General features: G+C 56.7%; 1 protein-coding gene across 1 annotated transcript; it reads right to left on the bottom strand.

Annotated features, from left to right (window-relative positions):
* Window positions 1–1,202: 1,202 nt before the first annotated feature.
* Window positions 1,203–15,869, bottom strand: KCNK17 (potassium two pore domain channel subfamily K member 17). The gene is made up of 5 exons (XM_077760790.1): window positions 15,518–15,869; window positions 11,788–11,902; window positions 6,819–6,979; window positions 6,245–6,419; window positions 1,203–1,944 (listed from the first exon to the last, which is right to left on the bottom strand). Exons 1-5 carry the CDS (start codon window positions 15,788–15,790, stop codon window positions 1,634–1,636), a joined length of 1,035 nt encoding a protein of 344 aa, XP_077616916.1. The 5' UTR covers window positions 15,791–15,869; the 3' UTR covers window positions 1,203–1,633.
* Window positions 15,870–16,630: the final 761 nt, after the last annotated feature.

The raw sequence follows: 16,630 nt of genomic DNA on the forward strand, positions 1-16,630 counted from the left end.
TCTGTCATACGGCCCCTTTCACTTTCTGGACTCGTGCTTCAGGGTTCCAGTGACTCCTCTCGTTGGCCAAAGAGCTGACATCCGCAGGCACCTGGCCGATCAGAAGCCTTCCTCTGCCCCAGGGCAGCACCACAGGCTTGTGCTCTCTGGAGTGGGCCTTGGGAGCATGGGTAGGGGTGTGCATGGGGTAAAGGGCCTGATGGGGCTGAGAGGGACTTTAGGAGGCCAGGCAGGGGGAGCAAGGGACTCAAGGTGAGGCAGAGTGGGAACGATGGGAAAGTCCTCTCTCTGGACTGTGCCAAGTCCAAGGGAGACAGTTTCAGGCCTCCAGCAATCGCTTCCTCACTGCTATCTTCTCCTGCCCGGCCCCTGGGCATCAGGAAGAGGGCACAGACCCTGCTGTTTACTCACTGGTGTTCGCTCCTGGGTCTGGCCTTGGTCCACTTAGGGCCAGGCCAGATGGCGCAAGTCGGATGGTGTAACAACCCTTCCTTCTTCCTTGGCCAAAAGGCTGCCCTTGACCCAATTTTAGGAGGGCTCTGAGGCTCCACAGGGAGAGGCCACATGGGGGCCCCCTGGGTCCCTGTGCCACACTACCTGTGTGGTAGAGGGGAGCCCAGTCACAGGTACCCGTCTAGGCCGAGACCCCAGCTGCCGCCGGTGACCCTCAGGTGCGGCCGGTACTGCCGGGGGCTGCTGGCCAGGCTCGGGGTGTGGTAAGGGGTATGCCGCCTTAGTAGCAACCCTAAGGGAGAGATAGAAACGCTCAGGGTGAGACGCTCTGCAAAAACAAGTACTCTCTGCCGACTCTACCTGGCCTAGCAAACTGTGATAGCAGAGTTCTCAAGTGCAGCAGGGCAGGCTGAGGCAGGAGGAGCCCGCTGGCCTGCCCCTGGCTTTTCCCTGGTGCCAGGGAGCCATCGATTAGCCAGACGGGGACCAGCTGCCTCTTAGCTGTATCAACCCTGACGGTGATCAGCAGATCTTTCGTGAGTTTACTTGGAAGGTCTCTGGATGTAAAGGGGGACTTGAACGTCAGCCCTCAATCCATTCCTTCCACCAGTCCTGGGCAAACTCACCCGGGAAAGGGAGTCGATTCTGTGTATGCTTCAGTCTCAGATGCTGCCTTTGTCTCTGGGTGTGTGTGTCAGTTAGAACTAGTTGTGGCTGCACGTGACAGAAAAACCCAAATGATACTATCGTAAACAAGATTGACATTCATTTCTCTCTCACATAAATGACGTCTGGAGGTATTCAGTCCGGGTGGTTACGGAAGCTCTTCAACCATTAGGAACCAGGTTCTTTTCTATCTTACTGTGTCACCCATCTCAAACATGGCCTCTACCTCATGGCACAAAATGGTTGCCAGAGCTCCAGCGACTATATCAGCATCGCAGCCAGCTAGAAAAAGGAAGTAGTGAAGAGGAGCATACCACCTGCCTCAAAAAGTCACAGTTGTAAGTCCCACAGGATTCTTCTCTGGGTATTCTATTGGGCTGAATTTAATCATATAGTTGCAAATAGTCTCAAGGGAAGATAAAAAAGTAGTCTATAGTCCAGGTGGTCATGTGCAAAGCTGAAAGCCAGGGCTCTTGTTACTGAGGAAGAAGATGGAATGCACATGGGAGTATAACTAGTTGCCCTTTCCACAGCATGAGACCTGAGTAGAGGACTCTGGCTGCTGTGTGAGTTTCATAGGCCCTTCCGGATAGTGGCCAGGCTGTGGCGAACGGGGTTCTGCCTCCCCATCTGGGCTCTGCCTCCAGCTCCGGGGCTTGAAGTTCTCTTTAGAGCTGTGGTGGTAGCAGGAATATGATTTCCCCGGGGTCTCCAGCAGGGAGAGGATGAGTTTGATGATCAAGGCCAGCCACGCCATCCCAAAAAGGATCCATAGGGATACCGTATTCTTGTACCACAGCGGGTATCTCCGGGAGGGGTCCATCCCTGGGGGAGAGGCAAAGTCAGAGGAAGGAGGCCTGGGAAAGTCAAGGCCACATTCCCAAAGGGAAACAGATACACATGGCTTGATGTTTATGAGCAGAATATGGGAAGTCATCATTGGTCTGTGATTGCTAATCTTTTTTTTAAAAAATTTTTATGTCTTTATTTTATTTTGAGAGACAGAGACAGAGAGTGAGCGGGGGAGGGTGAGAGAGAGAGGGAGACACAGAATCTGAAGCAGGCTCCAGGCTCTAAGCTGTCAGCACAGAGCCCGATGCGGGGCTTGAACCCACAGACTGTGAGATCATGACCTGAGCTGAAGTTGGACACTTAACCGACTGAGCCACCCAGGCGCCCCTGTGACTGCTAGACTTGTGGTCACCACTATAGGATTCTAGGAAGCCTCCCTGGGTTGACACCTTGAGTTGAGTTTGGAAACTACATTTTCCCTTTGTCTTTCTAATGGACCCTGTGCTTTATCCCAGGGGTTCAAAGTGGGGGTCCCTGGACCAGCGGCGTCAGCATCACCTGAGAGTTTGCTAGAAATGTAACTGGTCGGGCCCCCCTCCAGACCTACTGAATGCAGACCCCGGGGGTGGGCCCAGAGACCTGTGTTTTAACGAGCCTTCCAAGAGATGCTGATGCCTGCTCTGTTGTTTGCCTGTCTCTGAGTTTGGTTCCCTCATGTCTGAACAGAGGACAACTTGCCAGGAGCTTTGGGGACAACAGGTGGAACCACTGGAGTTTGTATCCTGCCTCAGTTCTCCCTGGCTGTGTGACCATCATCTGTCTGGATATCCCTCACCTGTGAAATGAGACGACTACTTTCTTCCCAAGCCCTTGGCTTTTGGGATGAAGTCCTAAACGCTTATCCCAAGACCCTCATCTACTCCCCCAGCCTCGATTTATATGCCTTTTCTCTGCTGAGTGCTGTGCTGGTCACTGGGCTTTCCCTTGCCCTCCCTTCATCACCAGTCCTGCCCCAGGGCCTTTGCATTTGCTGTCCTTCCAGCTCAGAATGCTCTTCATTTCCAATTCCTCTTGGCCCAGTTAACTTCCCCTAAACTTGCGGATAGACCTCAGCCCATGTGCCTCTGCTGGGTAAGTTACTGATTCTCTCTGAGATCCCCACACTGGCACCCTAAACATAGTCAGGACAGGGTAAGTAATGGCGGAGGGAAGGCACAGATGGAAGTCACTGAGGGGCTTAGATAAGTCATTTCAAGAGCTCCGTAACTCAGTTCTTCCTCCTTTCTTGGGGTGTCTACTTTGTCACCCTCATCAGATCGGGATTGTTCAAAGGGCGAAATCTCTTATTCCCTCAGCATCTTTTTCTGTCTTCGTGTCCTGTCCCACCCACCCCTCTGTGTCCTGTCCTCAAGACGACCCCTCTGCTCTGTCATTCATGCCCAGGCCCCTTTCCTGGGCCCCAGCTAGGGAATGAGCCTGCCGCCCTGGACCCCGCCTCACTGCCTGGCAAGAGCCGGGATTGGATTAGGCTGATTGAGTTACGGGGCCAAGATTCCGCTGGCGGTCCCAAATGAGATCAGCCATGAGCCAGCTCTCTGCCCCCGCCACCCACCAGTTCGGCTTGCTCCTGGCAGCAGAGGGGAGGAGGTATCCTCTCCTTTTATTTCATTTTTTTTTTTTTAGCCGAAATCATAAGTGGTGGGCAATCTGGCAGCTGGCAAGGCGCTCAACTGCGTTACAAATGCAATTGGGGAAGGGGGGGGCCAGGGGGGAGCAGGAGGTTGGGACCGGGGTGCTGCTCTAGCCACGGCCTTCGGGGAAAGGGGAGCAGCTGTGAAGACAACACCCCTGGGGCTGCTGTCACAGGGACAATGGGAGCCCTGAGACCAGGTGGTGGACCTCAGCATTCCCATCCAAGAAAGGGGTTTGACCTTGTCCTTGGAGGACAAAGGAGGAGAGACACGGGTGGGAGTGATCTGTCTGGGGGCCTTGTGGGTTTGAGCCACACCTCCTCAGTCAGAATGTTGGGTGGACATTTCCAGCGCTCGTCCAGAGAACAAGGACTGTGACTTATAGCCAGCCTCCCTGGCCCTGACACTCCCCACGGGGTGGTTTGTAGGAGGCAGGGACCCCGACCAGCCCTCCTTGCTCGAGCAGGGACGACTGTGTGGATATCAGGAGCCCTCCCTTGATGCTGGTGCAGGCCTTTCCTCCCATTCCCAGGGTGTCTGTGTCTAGACCTGTGTCCACCCTGCCTCGGGGGCTGTGGTGCCTCAGAACATCCTTACGGAGATTCCCCCTTCAGTCCCACGTGGGCTTCTCCAGGCAGGATTCCAGGGGGGTCCTCCCGATGGCTATTCCCACCCAGGACCAAACTGTGGGGGAACCTGGTGATCAGTGAACACCCTCAGAGAACCAGGCCTTCTGGGTGCAGGATCACCACCGGGGCAAATCCCGAGTTTCATGTCCTGAGCCCTGGTGGTGCAGGAGGCTGGGCAGGACCCATCACATGACGTAGCCCTGGGCTGAGGCTGCTATGGCGGCCCCGATGCAGGGTGGAAGAGGGAGAGCTCAGAGTAGAGAAGGAGGCAGGGCTCAGCCACACAGAGTAGCCCTCGCCAGCCTCCATGGATTGTGGACTCCATCCTAGGACTACGGGAAGACACTGAAGGTTTTCACAGGAGCTAGGCAGTTGACATGATAGCACTTAAAACTTTTAAAGGTCCTAAAAACCAAGGGGGGGACAGAGATACAGGCTGCACAAATCCATGGGTGCCATTCCATGTGCTTTATGTGAATGGCAACCCTTTAGGGTTGTGCAGTGCCCAACCTGCATAACCAGCCATATGCAACAATCCTGGCTGGACTAAGGAGATGGCAGTGGGGACAGAGAGGACAGGACAGATCTAAGAATCATTGTCTGAGCTGCAAGGGGGATAGATGTGGCCCTTGGAGCCACTGGGCTCAGCTCTCCTCAGACGCATCTCTCCACTTTGAGGGTAGGCATGGGAGTGTGCCCAGTTGGAGGAAACCTCAAAAATTTCCTTCCAGAGCAACAGCCTCCCTCCCAGGATGGGGGCTATTGGGAAGGGGCAGTATGAGGCCCCTGACACAGGACGCCTCTTCTTAAGGAAGGAGACGTTCAGGGAAGGCCACCCTGCATGCAGGTGAGAAGGCACTGAGGGGGGGTCTCAGCCATCACCTAGTCCTGACCCCTTGTTTCATATATAGGAACACTGAGGCCCGAGAGGGGATATGTGAGGCCGTCTGGAAAGAGTGTGGGTTTGGGAGTCAACAGATCAGAATTCCAGCTAGCTGTGCAGTCTCAGGCAAATGGCTAGGCTTCTCTGAGCTTCAGCTTTCCCCTCAGTAAAATGGGGGTGACAATTGTTATTCTAAGTTGTTTGATGCGCTAGCTAGCTGTTTGTTACTTTGGTAAGACCTCATTTCAATAATCCAGGCTGGGTTCTGTCTCTATAGACGTGGAGAAGGGCAGGTCCTCCTCCATAATATAGGGCCAGGGGTCTGAGGGAGGGTGCAGAGCCCCTTGAGACGGGTGTGGTGGTGGTGGTGCCAGGGGCCGCTGCGCACATGGTGAAGCTTCAGTGGAGGGCAGCAAAGGGGGATAATGAGGCAGCAATGAGGTCCCAGCCACCCCTGCGGCCCCACAGAATGTCCCTTCACTGCCACCTGCTGGGTACCTGCCGTAGCTTTATTAGGCAAGGCCATTGGCTTCTGGGCCCCTTGTCCCGCCCACATTGGGTAGTGATGGCTGATTAAACCTCATGTTGGGCCCTCTGGACACACAGCCCTTCTTTAGTGGCACTGAGTTTGTCTGCCAATTGTTTTCCGAGGAGGGTCGCAGGAGGCCGGGATTTCCTGAGACAGCCTGGTCCCTGTGGCCCATGGTGTGGAATCTAGGCCCCCAGCCCAGGGACAGTGGGGAGCTTGGTGTTTCATGGGGCGGGGTGAGGTGAGGAGGAGGGGCCCTGGGACAAGGAAGGGCCAGGAAGGGAGGGTCGGGGGCTCCCCTAATTTGGTGAGCTCTCATAACAATCGATGGGCCTGTGGACATGTCCAGTGCTCGTCCAGAGAACCAGGACTATGACTTACAGCCAGCCCCAAGCGCTGGGTTCAAATTCCAGTCGCCACTTTTTACCTGGGCGACCTTAGCCCCATCACACCACAAAGCGGGTTGAACCTGCCCAGGACTGTGTCCTCTGGACTTTGGGCCCCCGAGTCACCACAGGGCCTGGCCCACCACAGGCACCAGCGGATGGAGCGGGCGAGTGCAGGCCAGGCCTCCCTCCCTCTGCCTGCGGGGGTCTCTCACCAATGACGTAGTCGCCGAAGCCCACGGTGCTGAGGGTGATGAAGGCGAAGTAGAAGCTCTCCACGTAGCTCCAGCCCTCCATGTGGCAGAAGAGCAGTGGGGGCAGCAGCAGGAAGAGCAGGAGGCCTGAGACGAGAGCGCTGGAGCCCGCCAGCCACCGGGCCTTGGCCGGGTCCTGTGGGTGCACACCGTGCCGGCCCCCATGTGGCTTCTGCCCCGTGTGGACTCCTGAGCTGGAGGCAGGCCAAACGCTCCCCCCTCCCCTGGGGCTGCCCTTGCGGCTCCTCCGCCTCCTCTGCATTCTCCAGGGTCCTGGGCAAGACCTTGGTTGGCTGATACCCTTCCGGTCCACCAGCTGCTACTGTGTGCCCTCCCCTGACGCCCCTGTGTCACTAATGACCTCCATTCTGGGCCTGCAGTCCCAGCACATCCTCACTAGTAACTCTGAGTTCCAGAGGGAACCCCTGCTCCCTCCAGTGCCCTGCCCCCGGGGCCGCCCGATTCCCCCCGATTCCCACTACCCCATTCATCCTAGAAGTAGCCCAGCTCTCCCTGGCTCCTGCAGCCCCCTCACCTGCCAGGCGCCCCCCAGGCTGCGGGCACAGCGGTGCACCCCCTGCTGCATGAGATGCCCCAGTCGGTTGAGCACCACGAGGTTGAGCGGGATCCCCACGAGAGCAAAGAAGATGCAGAAGAGGCGGGCGGCCATGGTATGGGGGCTCAGGTTGCCGTAGCCTGAGGCAAGACAGAGGCAAGACAGAAGCACATCAGGGGAACCTTCCATCCCCAGAGCCCTCATTCCTAAGCCCCTCCGGCTGGCCTTCCTTTCCCAAGCCGGGACTGTGCAGGGGGCCCTGTCCCTTCACTCCCTCCGTCCAACGTCTATTCCAGTTGGGGGCTCGGCTCTGTATTTTACAGACCGGAAAACCTAAGCTCCAGGAGGCTCGGCAATGAGTGTGAGCTCAAACCCACCAAGTGTGAGATTCCCTTCTCTCCCTCATTTCCCCCTTTCTGGATGGACATGGGGGAGGGGCATGGAAGGGCGTGGAACCTCTAGGATCACCTGCACCATTTGAGCCAAAGCCCTATGGACTCCAGCCTCCTGTCTCTGGGCATGACGCCCAAGCTGATGTGGCCCCCCCAGCAGGCAGTCTTGCTTGGGGCGCCCCCTGCCTGGCCTGGCCAAGCCTTCCTCAGAGCCACCCTGCAGTCAGGCCCTTCCCTCCCTCTCTCCTTTCTCAGGATTCACACCTACTTTGCAGTCCAAGGCTCTCACCGTCTCTCCTGCTCTTTCTTCATCCTTCTAAGGCCTCTGATTCTGCCTTGATGCCTGATTTCCAGAGAGCCCTAACAAACACACCTGGGCTCCCTTCCAAGCCCCTCGGGAGTGAGGGGCTGTGGATGGACAATCAGGTGACCTGGGCCAGGTAGAGGTTGGCTACCTTCTCTATCATAAAGATAAGGGATGGGGGAGGCGAGGGGAGGATGAGGCATTCCTCAAAAGATTCAGTTAGCCTGGGCATTCTTTCCTCTTTCATTCTCCTCCATCTCTGTCTCTCCCCACTTTCTGGTCACCATCACAGTCCTGTCTTGTGTTAAATGCAAGCCTACTTATATCGTCTCCCAGATTATGACCTGCCATTATTCCTCATGTCTGCTGGGGAAGGCCCAAAGTCTCACCCAGCCCATCTCTGAGCCCACCTGGTCCTCAACTTGCCCAGGTCTGGCCACATTCCTGTCCTGCTGCATTCCCAGCCCCCTCCTTCCTCTGTGCCTTTGAACATGACTCTCCCTCTACCAAGAGCATGCTCTCCTCCTCTCCTGCCTATAAATAAATGATGGCTCCAATGCAATGGCTCCCCGAGTACTTGGCCAGTTTTGAGGGTAACCCACAGTATGAGAATGATTTGTTTCCTAGTCTGCTATCCTTGAGGGTCATGAGTCTCATAATCAGCTTTATGTTCTCAGCAACTGGCACAGGATTTGATACCTAATTAGATGCTCACCAAATGTGTATTGAATGAGTTTAAGAATGAATGAATGAATGAATGAGTGAGTGAATGGGAAATACAGGAATGAATATGTAAATAGATGAATGGATGCCTCACACCCTGCCCCCCTGCCCTGCACTCCCACATACTCCACACTCACTTGTACTGTATTGAAATTGGTGGTTTACACCCACCCTCACCTTACAGTGGGGTCTCGGAGGGGATGGTCCCAAGAGAGCCCAAAGCATACACTAGTCTAGAGCGTGGGCTTTGGAATCAGACGTGCTTCCTGGGTTTGAATCCCAGCTCTGACGCTTGAAGGCTGTGGGACCTTGGGGAAATGGCTTGGCCTCTCTGAGCTTCTGTTTCCCTCTCTGTAGGACGGACATGTTGACGTCTACCTTACGGACAAAAGGAGACTATGGCGGTGTGCGCAGATGGGAACGTGAGCTCTCAGGCATGTGACAGGCGGAAGGTGCGGAAGGAATGTTTGCTGCACGAAGGAATGGATGAATGATCGAACTCCACTGGAGCAGCCTGTGGTCTGAGGACCCCAGCAACCTCCTCTAGAGCCTCATCCATCTTCCACCTCTTGGCCTTGATGGGTTCCCTTGTCTAGAGGAGGGAGCTCTATTGGCATCTAGGGAGAGGCAGATGTCTTGGGAACCCTCTTTGCCTGACTCTTCATTGACCCCTCTTCTTCTGTGGGTCCCCCCAGTGCTCTCCTCTGTCCCTGGGGGTCTTTTCTAACCTGTGGAATGGCGGCACTTAGAAGATTCCATATCTGGGAGGATGCTTGTGAAGCTTCTGCCTTTCTCAAGCTGATGTTAGGTGGGGCTTTTCTTCTCCCCATCATTCTCAGCCAGCCCTCGCTCGGCGCTGTTGGTGGGTATCAGTGAAGCCCTCCCTTGCCTGCTCAGTGCTCGGTGACCATGGTTCCATCTAAGTCACCTCTCCCTTCAGCAGGCCTCCTACCTGTCACCTCTTTCACTTTGCCAGTCCACCCTAGGACATCCCAGGAAAGCCGTCTGTGGTTGGGCTGCCCTGCACTTCCTCTGAGGTCAGCCTTCATTTCCACCCCTTTCAGTCGCCTGGGCCTTTTTACTGTTCCCCAAGCCCATCAACGACACTCCTACCTCAGGGCCTTTGCACTTGCTTCCCCAGATATTTACACGGCTTTCTCTCTTATTCTGTTCATGTCTCTGCTTCAGTGTTACCATTTCAGCAAAGCCTTCAATGGCCACCTTATATACAATAGTCCCCCATCACTATCAGACCCCCTTCCCTGTCATTATTTTTCTCTAAGCATCTCCTACCACCTGAATTTTGTCTATGTATCTGTTTGTGGGGTGTCCTCTTGCGCTAGAACGCTAGTCCCCCAAGGGCAGGGACTTGCCAGTTTTGTTCACCATTGTCTTCCCAGAACTTTCTGCTCCCCCAGCTACTAAGTCTATTTGTTGAATGAATGGACGGCTAGATGAGTGAACACATGAGCAAGCCGGGAACTGAGTTCACAGATGGTGGACACTTTGCGGGTGGGGAGGGGCTCAGGTCTGTCCAGCTGGTCTAGAGGTGTCCGTGGGCCTGTCAGACACTATTTCATTTTGGGGCTTGGAAAGTGCAACTCTTACAGGGTGCTGGATCCAGGGTGACAGGAACACCGAGGAGACAGCTCTCTGCTGTGCCCCTCGGGGTACCCCTTCCTTCCCTCGTGGAGTGTTCCACATATACCCCATCTTCCCTCTTCCTCCCCCTCCTCCTCTCTCTGCACCCCCTCTGTGTGTGTGTGTGTGTGTGTGTGTGTGTGTTCAGTTCATACAGGTCATGAACTTCCCCTCTGTTCACCCTAGAATGGCCCTCTTTCTTCCTGTTGCTTAGAATTCCCACTCGAGCTTGTAAACCTTCTAAAGGCAGGCACTATTGGAAAGAGCAAGGTAATCCCCCAGCTGGGTTTCGAATCCCGGCTCTGCTACTTACTAGCTCTGTGACCTTGGGGAATTTGCAACTTCTGTGTGCCTCCATTTCCTCCTCTGTGACATGAAAATAATAAGCCCTATCCTTGAAATTTGGACCATATGGACAAAATGAAATCTCAGTTGTAAAAGTGCCCCTCACGGTGCCTCGTACAAGTAGACCACGTGTGCAGGGTGGGGTGGGCTCCCCCGTCCTCTGCCCTCCTTCCCTTCAGAGCTGGCTCAGACAGCTTTAGGGCAGAACGGAGTAAAGAGGAAGGGACGGGCTGCCAAGGTCGGAATTCAATGGGCCAAAGTCAGGATCTGGGGCCAAGGGTGTAGGAGGTGTGGGCTTTAGAGACTACAGACTCCCCCACCCTCCTCCACACACAGCTAGGGAGTCTCCCTGCGGTGACTCTGCATCGAACATCCCTGGAAATGACTAAGAGCTGGAGGGCATAGGTGTTTCTGGAATTGGAGCGCCCACTGTATGCTGGGCCTTGTAGCAGACCCAGGGGGTGTAAAGGTGAATAAATACCATCCTGGCTCATTCTTCTAGGGGTACAGGGTCCGTGGAGTCTCAGGGGCCTCCTAAGCCTCAAGGTGGAAGACAACCCAAGCTTCTGTACAGCCCCAAGACCCGCTTCCAAGAAGTATTGGTTGATTTAAAGCTAAGCAGAGTCCTCTGGGCGTCCCTCCTTGGCTCCCCTCTGGGGAGGACAGGGACTGGGACACTGGGTGCTGGGGAGAGGACGCTGGCTGGCCAAGGGCTGGTAGAGGCCGCCCTGGCCAGCAGTGGTGCCAGCCTGCCACCTGGTGGTCGCTGCAGGCTCATGCAGGGGCGGGGCCCCCACCAGAGCAGGGGGCTGGGGCTCTGGACTTGAGTTACTTCCTGGGTTTCAGAGCTGGAGGGAGACTTAGGCTGCTCTTCTCCTTCCCCTTCCGAGAGCCCCCAGGCACCTTCCCAGGGCAGGTTCCACCTTCAGTCTCCTGAAGGCGGGGCTAGGGAAATGGGAAGGAGATCTGGTCCCAGGGGTCCCTGTGTGTGAGGGAGGAAGGGAGGGGGCTTGGAGAGGACGGTGATGGGGTGAGGGGTGCCTTAGTGAGCTGCCGAGAGGCCTCCAGGAATGGACGTCTTTCCCCAGCGCTGAGAACAGGGGGTGGAAAGGTTCTTTTTGGATTTCTGTCCCTCCTTGCTTCCCGATTTTCCCTTGCCCTCCACGTCCCCAGTGTTGGGTGGGCTTGACTCAGGGGACCAGGATACTTAGAGAGCTGAAACCCATCTTTACTGCTGCATGGGGGCTCTCTACTTCCTGAAAGGTCGTGTGGGGCAGAAATCCCCCAAGAGCAGCACTTCTCAAAAGTTTTGTTGCATACAAACCTCTTGGGAGACCTCGGTAAAATGCAGAAATGGATTCAGCAAATTCCAGGTCAGCCCCAGATTCTGCCCACAGGTGCTGGCCATGCTGCTGGGCCTGAGTGCACTTGGAGTCACAGGACCCTAGTAACCCCTCCAAAAAGCACCATCCGCTGCCCCCCATCTTTCAGGGGGAGGCCACGCTCCCCAGCCCTACCCGCTCTGGCCCCATCCTGCTCTTACCTATGGTGGTGACTGTGGACACAGAAAAGAAGAAGGAGCCCACGAGCTCCCAGCGCCCCATGCTGGTGGTGTTGCCAAGGACGATGTCCCCACTTTGGTAGGCTTGGATGATGCCCTGGGGGAGAGGCTACAGTGACCACCGCGCTCTGTGGGGCGACTGGGCCCCTGCGCTCAAACACATACACATGTATGCATGAATACACATGCACGGGGGTGCATGCGCGCACGCACGCACACACACACACACATTCATAAACAATCCTAACAACCACGCTTTGATCTCAGCCTTTCCAGGACAAGCAGGCTCTTTCTCTCTAACCCGGGCCTCCCTGGGGCAGGGACCATGGGGAGAGCTCCTTTCCCTCTCTACCCTAGAGCCCAGGTCAGCCTAGGATGTCTCACCACCTGGAAGAACACCATTTGCTCCCCCTTCCCTTGCTTCCTCCCATTCTTTTTTTTTTTTTTCAAAATTTATTTCTAGGAGACAGAGAGCGAGAGAGACAGCGTGAGCAGGGGAGGGTCAGAGAGAGAGGGAGTAACAGACTCTGAAACAGGCTCCAGGCTCTGAGCTGGCAGTCAGCACAGAGCCCGACGCGGGGCTCGAACCCATGAACCGCGAGATCATGACCTAAGCGAAAGTCGGACGCTCAACAGACTAAGCCACCCAGGCGCCCCTGCTTCCTCCCATTCTTGCAACAAACACTGGCCAGGCAGGACATGCGGTGTTTTAGGGGACCCAAAGATGGAAGAGACAGGACCTCAGTCCTCAGTGGATCAGAGACAGATTTAACTAAGACAGCGCAGTCAGTGCCGCTTTGGGCATTAAGGGACTACAGCTGCAGGGTCCTGGACAAGATACCCACCTTCTTTGTGCCTCAGTTTCCTTATCTGTAAAATGGCAATAGTAATAGCACCTACCCCATTGAATTGTGTATGAAGGTACAATGAGGTGGTCGGTGTAGACTTAGAACAGTACGTGGGACATGGTAAGTGGCAGTGTTTGCCATCACCAACGTTATTACAAATACAATGCTGTAGGAATACGGAGAGGAAAGGTGTTTATTCTGATGGGGGTAGAAGCAGAAGTTTTATGGAGGGGGTGATGTTTTAGTTGGGCTTTCTTTGAGGGCCAAAAAGGACTGCTCCTGGTGGAAGGGACATTCAGGTGAATGGGACAGCAGGAGCGAAGTCTGGGGCACAGGACTGTGCCTGGGATCTAGCACAGGGAGACGGAGAGGCAGCCGGGAGCCAGGCCGTGCTTGACTCTGCCGTGCCAGGGATGGAACTCCAGGCCTCTTCCACGGCCAGTGAGCAAAGAGGAGGCAAGATCAGGTCTGTGTGTCCCCTGGCATCTGGCAGCATAGGTGTTAGCAGACCAGAAGTGGAGAAATTTTTGCAGGGGTGAGTGATGGAGAGGGTCCAGCTTGCATCCAGCACAGAGTGGGCCAGGAGGAACAGAGACGAGATACTCAGAAGCCTAGGCATCTGGTCCTATTGGGTGTGGGTAGTGAGGAAAACATCTAAACCACTGTGAGGGTGTGGGAATGTGGGGCGATGATAGATTTAGAAAAGGTTGGGGTGCAGGGCTGGGAGGAGGAGGGTTGCTTGCTCTTGACCTTGGGGGAATCTGAGGAAGCTGCATGCATATGTCTATACTCAGAGGGAGATGTGGGTTGGAGACACTATATCCTTATCTTGGGGATGGTCAAACCCACAGGATGGATGGGGTGCCTGGGTGGCTTAGTCGGTTAAGCGTCCGACTTTCGCTCAGGTCATGATCTCGCGGTTCGTGGGTTTGAGCCCCGCGTCGGGCTCTGTGCTGACTGCCAGCTCAGAGCCTGGAGCCTGTTTCAGTCTGTGACTCCCTCTCTCTCTGACCCTCCCCTGCTCACGCTCTCTCTCTCTCTCTCCTAGAAATAAATAAAATATTAAAAAAAAAACCCACAGGATGGTTGAAGAAGGGGTAAAGTGCAGGTGGAGTGGTGCCTGGGTGGCTCAGTCGGTTAAGGGTCTGACTTCAGCTCAGGTCATGATCTCACAGTTCATGGTTCGAGCCCCACATCGGGCTCTGAAGTAATAGAGTAGAGACTGTATGGGATTTTCTCTCTCCCTCTCTCTCTACCCCTCTCCCACTGTCTCACTCTGTCTCTCTCTGTCTCTATCTCTCTCTCTTTCTCTCTCAGAAAGAGATAAAGAAGCACTTAAAAAAAAGTGCAGGGGCAGCAGAAGGGGGTTGTGGGGGAAGTGTACAGAAATGAAAGCCCTGCCAGGAACGGTGGGAAACACCCACATACACACATCTGCACTGAGATCCATCTTGGTGGTTAACAGGCCCATCCCTGGCTATGTAGCCATGCATTTACACCGAACGTCTCTGAGCCTCAGTTTCTTCATCTCGAAAATGGGGTTGATAAAATGGTACCTACCTGTGAGGTAGGTGAGGATGAAAGGAGTTAATACAAGTTAATACACTGGGAACAAGGCTTGACACACAGGAGCATTTACCATGATCACTGCCATCACTGTCCTCTTCCCTGGGCCTACGCTACTGGGAACCGAAGTTCCCCACCTTTGCGAAGGGGGTGTCACCCAGCCTCCAGTACTTGTAAACGTTTAGAGGTGGGGGGTGGAGGTGCTACGTGAGGTCCTCAGTGGGCTGTCCTTCCCCGGCCCAGCTCCAGGCCCTACGCGATCAGCCCCGTCCAAGATCTCAGGACTCCAGTGCCGCGTCACTCTCCACGCAGGGACATTGCCCCGCTACCTTCTGGGGACTGGCTTCGGATTGGCGACTCTGGGACTCAGGTCCTGCTCTCCCCGATGGAGGCGGCACCGGGACTGCGGGCCGCGGTTTTGGGGCTAGGGGCACAGCTGTGTGACGTTCAAGCATCCGCCAAATCCTGCGTGTCCCGGTGTGGCGGCGGCCCCGCCCGGAGCCGAAGGGCCCCTCCACCCGTCTGCGACGCCCCGCCCCTAAGAGCCCGCCCCAGCCTTCCTCCGCCCCACGCCCCGCTGGGTCCCGCCCCCTGGGCAGTCCGTGCGCGGAGACCTGCGCACCTCCCTTCCGCATCTGGCCCCTGAGTCGGAAGACTCGAGTCGAGCGGGGTCAGCCCAAGAGCGCCCTTGTGTCTGCCCCCTCTAGTCCCGGGTCGGGTCTGCGCACTTGGAGCCCGAGCCCCCTTCCACTCACCCGCTGGGACAAGCGCGCCCTGTACCCTTCGCCCCCAAGATTCCAACGGTGCCCTCAGTCTTGCTCCTCCTCTGACCGCCGCTCGCCCCCTGCCCGCCTCGCCCCCAGTTCCACTCTCGGGGGAAGGGGTCGGGCTCGCCCTTGCGTCCTTCGCCCGCGGTGCGACCCCGACGCAGCTCCGCGCGGTCCTAGTGGACCCTCGCCCCGCCACCTCCCAGACCCGTCCAGCGCGCCCTGCCCCCATTCGGCCCGACCTGGCTAGGTACGGCCCCTGTAGTCCCTGTGCTCGAATTCGGGTATTTGCGCCCAGCAACCATCCGGACCCGGCGGGTAGTGCCCTCTTTGCCCTAAAGCAAGACTGGGCGCCGAGGTGCGCTTCCCTCCCGCCGCCCCGGAGCCGGGTCCGCGGCGGTGCAGCCCCAAACTCCCACCCTCCGCCCGCCCTAGTCGTCCCGCGTCAAGCCCTCACCCCCACCCCGCCGCTTCACTCCGGAGCCGGGGCGTGCCCTCTCGCCCCCCGCCGTGCCCCCGCTCGCGCCTGACCCGGATCAGCGAGTCCAGCGCCGGGCCATCCAGACACGTGAAGTTCTGCAGCAGCGCCCACTTGTCGCGCTGGAACCTCGCGCTGGAATCGCGCGCCGCGGGGCTCTCCAGCACCCAGAACACGCCAGTGCCCAGCGCCAGGTAAGCCAGGTAGGCGAGCAGCAGGAGCACGGTGCCCGGCACGGCGCAGTCTGGAGCCCTGTCGTCGGGCGCCGCCCGGGCTCGGGGTCTGTGCAGAGCCAGAGAGGCATGGAAGCCCGGGCCTGGAGCCATGGCCTAGGGCTGAGGCCGAAAGAAAGGGCTGGGAGCTCGGCTGGTCCCCTCCCCAGCCAGCGCCTGCTTGTACCCAGTTTTCTCAGCAGAGGCTTGCCGGAGAATGGGACAGCCCTGCCCCACCCTGCACCGGGATCCAATCCCAGGGGCAAAATGAGGCCGCGGCTGTGGGCATCTGGCCCCGCCTAGAATGTGTGTGGAGTGCTCACCCCCAGGCCTCGCTCAGGAAGATGGGGAGGGGTGCTGGCTGACCGCAGGCCCTGAGGCGGAAGGGGCCCAGAGCCCCCCAAGCGTGTCCTACTGAAGCAAACAGTGGGAGGGACTCCTGGAGACCGCACTCAGGGGGAAGAGAAAGTAGAAGGCAAGTTTATTGTCTTAGGGCCCCAGCCTAGGTTCTTGGACCCTGGAACTGAGACTTGCCTCCTTTCCCAAAGATGAGGGACCCCAGCTCATGACCACTTGTCTATGAACTTGGGAGGCGAGGGGATCCTTGACCAGTGGGCTGTCCATTTTCTGCTTTTGAAGAGGCCCCCTAACTCCCTTCCTGGAGGAGGAAGGGTCCAGGGCATATAAGGGGTCCCTCAGGGGTCTTCAGTTTCACAGGCCTCTTCTCCATATGAGGAAGTCCTGGTGTAACCTGGGTCTCTCGTGCTGCTGTAGATCCTTCCCTACGTGTCCCGTCTGGAGCCTTCTCTGCTGCACAGCCTTGCCTCAGTCGTGTCCCGAGCCACCCGGCCACTTATCCACCTGCCTTGATGGCAGAGGTAGGGGCAGAGCTTTGAAGTCCTTGATGAGGTTGGGCTGTGGATGGATTGGTCTAAATCTCTCCTCTCCTTCTGG

Source organism: Crocuta crocuta, unplaced genomic scaffold (assembly GCF_008692635.1).
Source record: "Crocuta crocuta isolate KB4526 unplaced genomic scaffold, BGI_CrCroc_1.0 scaffold826, whole genome shotgun sequence".
Lineage (NCBI taxonomy): Eukaryota > Metazoa > Chordata > Mammalia > Carnivora > Hyaenidae > Crocuta > Crocuta crocuta.